Source organism: Urocitellus parryii, chromosome 6, assembly GCF_045843805.1.
Source record: "Urocitellus parryii isolate mUroPar1 chromosome 6, mUroPar1.hap1, whole genome shotgun sequence".
Classification (NCBI taxonomy): domain Eukaryota; kingdom Metazoa; phylum Chordata; class Mammalia; order Rodentia; family Sciuridae; genus Urocitellus; species Urocitellus parryii.
In genome coordinates, this window is record NC_135536.1 from 5,491,952 (window position 1) to 5,500,079 (window position 8,128).

The 8,128-nt window shown below is 52.4% G+C and overlaps 1 protein-coding gene across 1 annotated transcript; it reads left to right on the top strand.

Moving 5' to 3' along the window:
• The first annotated feature begins 3,608 nt into the window (after positions 1 to 3,608).
• On the top strand, positions 3,609 to 7,694 carry Rtl1 (retrotransposon Gag like 1). The gene has a single exon (XM_026415040.2). The coding sequence runs from the start codon at positions 3,609 to 3,611 to the stop codon at positions 7,692 to 7,694; it is 4,086 nt and encodes a 1,361-aa protein (XP_026270825.1).
• The last annotated feature ends 434 nt before the right edge of the window (positions 7,695 to 8,128 follow it).

Consider the following 8,128-nt stretch of genomic DNA (forward strand, 5'->3'; position numbering starts at 1 on the left):
CACTGTGAATATGCAAAGAAATTTGGAATTTATTTAGAGGCTCTGACATGATGAGGTTTTTGCACATGCCTAGGAATTTTATTTATCCAATAAAAAGTTCAAAGGGAGCGACACAGTTAGAGTCTTGTGTTGGATAAATAGGATGCAGTAAAATTAAGAAATAAAATTCACATTTCGCGCCAAGAATCTGGACTTTTCTGTCATACGCAATTAAGAGGAGGAGTTACGAGATCAGATTTAACGTATTGTGCTAGGAAGTGTGAATTTTATTTTAGAAGATGGCATGATCAGATTTTTATACCATGCTAATAGGTTTGGATTTAAGCCAATAAAGGGCTTAAAAGGGTGACAGGGTGAGACTGGGGTTTTTTTATAGACCAGTCTGGAGATAAATTACATGGTAAAACGTTGCGTTTTATGTTAAGTACTTGGGACTTTATGTTACAGGAAATGAAGAAACTTTGAAAAGTTTAAATTGGGGAGTTACATGTTCCAACTTTTACATTTCGGCATAGCCAGAGTGGATTTTTACGGTTAAGATAATATGATCAAGTTTCTCTAACATGCTAAGGAGCTGTGGTTTTATGTGCGCACTGAAGGCACTGTTACAGGAGGGAAATGACCTCATTTCTGAATCCTCATGCACAGGCATTTGGAGTTGAGACAGCAGAGGGTTTCAAGGAGTGAATTGATGAGTATTTTGTCTCTAGAGGAATCAGATGGCAAAGCATGCTCTAGCTAAGGTGTCTGAATCGGATGAACCACACAAGGAACCAGCCCTGACCCCTCAGCCTCCAGAGGCAACTCCTCAGCCCAGGGAGCCCAGCCTGCGCCATTGCCGAGGAGCTGGGTGGGTCAGAGAGGAGAGATTATGATTAAATTTATGTTGCATGCTAAGAAGCTTGGACACAGTTTTGAGGAATGACAGAATCACATTTTTATGCCATGCTAAGGAATTTGGATGTCAGCCATTCAGAGACTGTGAGCAAGTGATATGGTGAATGGGGGGGGGCGGTGCGGTGGGATGGAGCAGTCTGCACAAAAATCATGGCGAATAATGTATCATTTTATGCTAACAGTTTAGACCTTCTCTCATAGGTAATTCAAAGATATTATAAACCTTTAAGCACAAGCTACAAGAGCAAATTCCATGTTTCTTGCAAGAAACGTGACCTTTGCAAACTGTTGAGAAATAACATGGGCGATGTTTTATATCTTGCTAAGAGGTTTGGAATTAAGCCAATCCAAGATTTCAGGGATTGGCCTGGCGAGATTGAGGATTTTTGTATTGATCAGTTGGCAAATGAATTACATGGTGAAAGTTTTTGTTTTATGTTGTGGTCAGAACTTCATGTTAGAGGCAACAAAAGGAGACTTTCCTATGTTTGAAACAGAAATTATGGGATGATTTTGACTTATCTTGGCAAAAGTTTTGAACTTGGATGTTAAGGGTTAAGGAGTGGAAAGGTCTTTGTGATCAGATTTTAGGTTGAAAGCAGGACAGTTGAAAGATTTAATCTATTAGTTATAGATTTTATCTTAAGAAAGTATATAATACGGTTTTAAAATCATCTTGCTAAGGAATTTGAATTTTAGCCAATCAAGGATTTTAAGGGAGAGACAAGCTGAGATTTTTATTTCTGATAGATGAGACGGCAGATGAATTACTTAGCCAAATTTTGTACTTCAATTAGAATTTTCTATCAGAGACTTGGAATTTTACAATAGTACAGACCTCAGAGGACTTTCATGAGGAGGAAATGAGCTAATTTATGCAATTGCTACCTACATGTTTCTGTGATGATGATGACGGTGATTTTGTCCAATTTGTACACCATGCTAAAAAAATGTTGAGGCCCTGCCTTGAGGAATGACATGTCAGAATTTCATATTATGTTAAGACCTTTAAATTTTATCCAGAGAATGGTTTTGGTGAGTTTACATGTCAGATATGTTTACACTAAAAGGTTTGGATTTAATATTGCAGACGGTAAATAAACAGTGAAAGGCTTTAATCAGAGGGATTGCATGATCAAATTTAAGTGTCACGCTAACAAGGGCATACTTAATTTTGAGAAAGAGCAGATCTGAATTTTGTATCCTGTTGGAAAGTCTGGATTTTCGCCAGCAAGGATTTTTTACAAAAGGGAATGCACTTTTTCTTTTTTTTTTTTTTAAATAGACCAGCCCAGTGGCCCTAAGAAGTAACCAAAAGTGTTAAATTTATAAAAAGCAATAACTTTATGACTTATCTATCAAATAATCAATGCTGAATTTTCTCTGCCCCGGAGAAGCAATATGCAAATAACCCCAAACCAAGACAACTCTTTAAATTCCATTTCACCCCACTACAACTACCCATGCTAGACTTTCCAAAATTTCAGGACATTTAGGTTTCAAAGGTATCCCATGCTCTGCTCCCCACCCAAGGTCACATCTCTGACAGATACACCCCTCAGTAGGAGAAAATCGATCAGGGACAGAGAGAAGGGGCATCTGCCAGAAGGAGGCCAGCCCCTCCTTGAGCAGAGGAGGGGACTTGGGAAGAGGTGATTGGTGAGGCCTGCAAATATGTTTGCATGCATGGAATTGAGGCCAGATGTGGGAAGTTCCAGGAGCCCAGCAGACCCAGAAGGCAATCCTGAGACAGTGCAGACCTTAGGAGGGCGGGGAGGTTACCTGAAGATCTCCTTCACAGCTCAGAGCTGGAGAGAACATGGCATTGGAAGGAGATCAAATCGAGAAAGAGAAATCCCCAAAAAGTGTGGCCTAGGATCAGGTAACCGAGGTGGAGTTCTCCGACACATAGTAGGCCTTTTGGAAACATGTATGGTGGGGGGAGGATGGTAAATAAAAGCCAGAACCCAGCCTTCTATTTCTCCCCTCCGTATTTTTTTATTTTAAACCTGGAGGAGGAAATCAGAGCTATTTTGGGCTGCTGACCCAGCTGGCGGGAGAGTGGCCAAGTGCCCGTTTTCTCCTCTTCCCCCAAACTGGAGCCACAGCGGGCGTCTCTGCCGGAGTTTCCCGCCTCCACAACCACACGGGCTGGGCTGGCTCCAGAGCCCCAAGCCTGCCAGGGGTGGCTTGGAATGGCACTGAGATGTGACCTCTGTGACTCGGGTGATCAAAGACGGGGAGGAAGACTGACCAGGCACATGTGCCAGGGAGTAATGGGGCAGCCCTGTACCCTGCCAGGTGCCTGCCTGCTTGCCACAGCAGCCGCTCTGGGCTAGTTGCTCCACAAAATTTATGGGCTGTGAATTTCTCACACCCATGGAGGAAGTAGGCGGGCCAAGCAGGCAGACTCCGCCTGGGAGGCAGGTCAGGGTTGACGGAGTCTCTCCCTGGGGGTGCCCCAAGTGACCAGCCAAGGAGGCTGGCTTGGACACAGGAAGGTTTTCCCTGGCTCTTCTGTGTTCTGACTGCTTGGGCATCTGAACTGTGCTTGAGAACCTGACCCTGACCTCCTGAGACCCTAAACTGCTGCCTTTACTCCCCACTCCGCCCCCTGTGTTCCTAGGTTCTGATCTCTGCAGTCCCAGTCGCTGACGGGAGGCGTCCCAACCTTACCGATCTTCAGAAAACACTCCTTTCCAACCGACGAAATGATAGAACCCTCTGAAGACTCATTTGAGACGATGATGGAGCGTAAGAATCCATCATCAAAACAAATGGAGTCCTCCGAGGGCTCGTCCAACACCACCATGGAGACACCGGGCAGCGGAGCGCAGGCGGCGGCGGCGGCCGGGCCATCCAGTGGCCCAGCCCAGGAAAGAGAGGAGCCACCCAGTGGCTCACTCCAGGAAATGAAAGAGCTGCCCATTGATCTACTCCAAGACATGGAGGAGCCATCCAGTGGCCCACATAAGGAAATAGAGGATCCACCCAATGACCTACTCCAAGACCTGGAGGAGTCATGCTATGGTTCACACCAGGCAGTGGGGGATCCACTCAAGGAAACATCTGAGAGAATGAGAGAAGCGTCAGTCAACCCATCGGGAGCCCAGGGAAAGCGAGAGGCAGGCAACACTGACCTGAAGGAGTCAGAAAAGAAGGAGAATCCCGAAGAGGAAAACCAGACCGAGAGCTCTCCCGCAGAAATCATGACCATGATGCGGTCCATCATCTCACTGTACTTCCGAATGCAAGACCTCAAAGAACAACAGAGAGTAGCAGAGGAGATCCTGGTACGGGGGATCAATGCCGGCCGCCTTCCCGCCCCAAAGCGCTTCTCTGGCGATCGCAGAGAATACCATGAGTTCATCGTGCTCTGCCAACTGATCTTACAAAGCTACCCGAGAATGTTCTACAGCGACCGCCTGCGAGTGAAGTATGTCATCTGCCACCTCTCTGGCTTAGCCTTGGAGTGGGCCAAAGCCCTGCTGCAGCAGAACAGCCCCCTGATGGGAGACTTCCCCGCCTTCCTGGAGGCCATGTCAGAAGTGTTCGAGTACCGGCAGACACTACGTGTGGCGGAAGAGGCCATGTTCAACATCAGGCAGGGCAATCGCTGTGCCACCGACTACATCAACGAGTTCCAGAGCCTGGTACCTACCTTGGGCTGGCCAGACGAAGTCCTGCAGGCCCACCTGTGCCAGGGGCTCAACGAGGACATCAGGCATTATCTCTTCCGCGTCCCACAACCGGATTCCCTGGACAGCCTGATCGTGGTCATCCTGCAAATAGAAGACAAGCTGGCAGAGAGACGGGCCATGCTCAGGCTGCCCCCAGAGGCCCGCCCACGGAACCTGACCTGGATCGACTCACCTGCTCCAGAGAAGTGGATGGTCAGCAGCTGGCTGCCCAGCGAATTCCATCCGGCCATCAATCGCGCCCATCTCTTCCTGCTGCTCTTGGTCAGAGTGAACCCCTACCACAGTGTGGCTGTCCAGGCCCTGGTGGATTCCGGAGCCGAAGGCAACTTCATGGATGAGAAGTTTGCCCAAGAGCACTACGTGGAGCTGTACGAGAAGCCCTACCCACAGTCGATCCAGACCGTTGACGGCTCGCTGATCGGCAATGAGCCCATCTGGCTGTACACCGAACCCCTGGTGTGCATTCACCAGAACCACCAGGAGTCCATCGAATTCGACATCGTACCTTCACCTAACTTCTCCGTGGTACTGGGCATCAACTGGCTCCGAATCCACGCCCCAGAAGTCGACTGGATCAAAGGCCGCTGCACCTTCCACTCTCCCTACTGCCTGAAGAACTGCTTCCGCCCACCCCCGCCATGCATCGCACTGGAGAGACACAGCATAAGCCTACTGCCCGGATTGCCACACCCATACTCAGACCTGGCCGACGTGTTTAACCCGAAGGAAGCAGATGATGAGACTTCCGACCAGCCAAGCTCAGACGGATCCGATGATCTTTCTGAATCAGAGCCCTCTGAGCTTCAGCAGGCTGGAGACAGTGATCACAGCGAGACCTTTTACGAATGTCCCTCCACCGCGCCTTGGGAACCTGTGGGTGCCAGGATGCAAGAAGAAGCCAGGCAGCAAGAGGAATTCTGGGAGCTGCAGGACATGCTGACCGACAGACAGGACTACATACAGATGATTCCGGAACTGTTTGACCAGTTACACGGAGCCGCGTGGTTCACAAAACTAGAGCTGCGTGGGACCATCGTGGAGGGAAGCATGAGCGCCCACCGAACAGAGGAGACATGGAAAGCAGCATTCGGCTTGGAGCTTCAAGACATGAAGAGCTACCAGCCCTTCGCGCTGTCCCCAGACCCTATCATACCACAGAGCGTGATCCACTTTATCCTGAAGGACATGCTAGGCTTCTTTGTGCTCTCCTACGGCCAGGAAGTCCTCGTCTACTCAATGTGCCAGGAGGAGCACCTCCAGCACGTCCGCCAAGTCCTCGTCCGCTTCCGGCACCACAACGTCTACTGCTCACTAGACAAAAGCCAGTTCCACCGGCAGACGGCAGAAATCCTGGGCTTCGTCGTGTCCCCCAAAGGGGTGAAACTCAACAAGAACATCATGAACATCATCACGGGGCACCCGACCCCAGTCAATAAGAAGTCCCTGCGCAGCCTGATCGAGTTCGTGTTCCCCTACCGCCACTTTGTGGAGCGCTTTGCCATCATCGCAGAGCCCCTGGTGCGGCAGGTGCTGAGCACCCAGCCTTTCTACTGGGGAGAAGAGGAGCAGGAGGCCTTCGAGTGCCTGAAGAGGGCTTTCCGCAAGGCGCCCATGCTCTACCACCCCAGGCCTCAGAACCAGTTCTACTTGGAAACGGGCATCTACAGGACGGCCCTGTACACCTCCCTGATCCAAATCGACGACCAGACTGGCAAGAGAGTCACCTGCGCTTTCTACTCCCGAAACCTCTCCCCCATCGAGGTCGAGTACCCTCTGGTGGAGATGAGAGTCCTTCCAATCCGGGCTGCCTTCATGGTGTGGTGCCGCTACCTGGAGAACACCGAGGAGCCCATCATGATCCTTCTCAACACGGAGGATCTAGCCTCTCTGAATAATGACAGGCTCACCGTACTTCTCCCCGGGCATTGGGTCTTCTTCTTCTCTCACTTCAACTTTGACGTCATGGAGCTGCCTGAACAAGACGGGGGCCGCCCCCTGACACCTGTGAGACACCGCGGCCGCCGAGGGCTGCGCGGCAGGGCCACACGGCCCGTCCTGCTCTATGCCACAAGAGGATCCCCCAGGGATCAGACCATCGAATCCGAGGAGGAGGAGAACGGGAACGAGCCAGACCAAGACGAATTCAACGAGCAGGCCCTGCAGCAGGAGCTGCTGGCCATGATTCCCATCGACCAGATCCTCAACAGCTTCCTGGCCCACTTCAGCATGGCCCAGATCAGGGCCGTCATCCTGCACTTCTTCCGCGGCCTCCTCTACTGGAAGAACCTCCTCGCCATGGCAGCCGTCCTAGTGCTCATGAGGGTGAGACAGTGCCCTGCCCTGCTGCCAGCCCCCACCATGGCGGTGGCTCGGCCCCAACCTCGGCGCTCCCTGCGCCTCATCCTGGACTCGACCCTCATTGCCAGCAGCAGCATGGCCACGGCCATCGCTCAGCTGCTCACTCAGATGCCCCCTCTGGTGGGCGCCAACACCATCCCGGCCCAGGAGATGGCCGAGCTGTTCCTGGGCCCCCGCCGCTGGCAGAGAAATGCCCTGCACCCCCAGACCACCGGGGGCCTGCGATTCACCCCGGGGTTCTGGCTGACACTCTGTGAGTTCTTTGGTGTCCGCGTCACCCCACCTGAGGGTGGCCGCCCTGCCCCACGCCAGAACCGCTACTTGGAGCTGCACGTCGTTGGCGATGAGGATGTCGTCTTGCGAGAAGCCCTGCAAGACGACCTGCAACGTTACCGTCAGTGTGGCCTGCATGACGGCCTGCAAGACACCTCGCAGGACGCGCAGGACAACGACGCGCAGGAAGCCCTGCCCACACAGACGGCCGGTGCCCTCACTCTCCGCCCACGCAACCTGATGGACCCTGAGGTCCTGGACTTCCTCCAAAATCGCCTGCTCCATGTGCGAGGTGCCGATGGGAGGCTCACGCTGCTCAGCAGGGAGCAGGTGGCCCAGGCCCTGACCCGATTCCTGAGCATGACCTACAGGCAGGCCCCGCCTGCCCCAGCCGCTGGGCATCAGCCCAGGGAACCAGCAAGCCTGGAAGAGCTACCGGACCTCGAGGACGCTGACCTCGACTGAGAACACCTCCTCTCCAGCCAGGAGGCCCCTCTCCTCCAACCAGCACCCTGCAGTCTCCACCATGCTCCCTGCGCCTCAGCCAGCTTCGCTCAGACCCAGCGCCCCTCCTGCCACTCCTGACCCAAGGGGAACCCACTTGTGAAGGGCAAAATTCCTTCGACTCATCAACCAGCAACGCCATCTGTGCTAAAGGACTATCGAGTCATCAGTGACCCAGAGTCAGTTCAGGGCTACACAACCCCGTCCAAATTCTCCAGGTCCCAGGCCACAACTGGGACTGACATCCACGAGAGGAGAGGGCAGTGACGAGCAGGAAATGACCCGTGACCCAAGGCCAGAAGCAGAAGCAGGCACAGCGGGTGCAGCCAAGCAAGCAGATGCCAGGGACCCCCGCCCGGAGTGGCGTGCAGCCCCCTGTGCATCCTGGGACACTG

Excerpts from the sequence above, each read along its gene's own strand:
- Rtl1 (XM_026415040.2), top strand. The coding sequence starts at position 3,609 with ATGATAGAACCCTCTGAAGACTCATTTGAGACGATGATGGAGCGTAAG.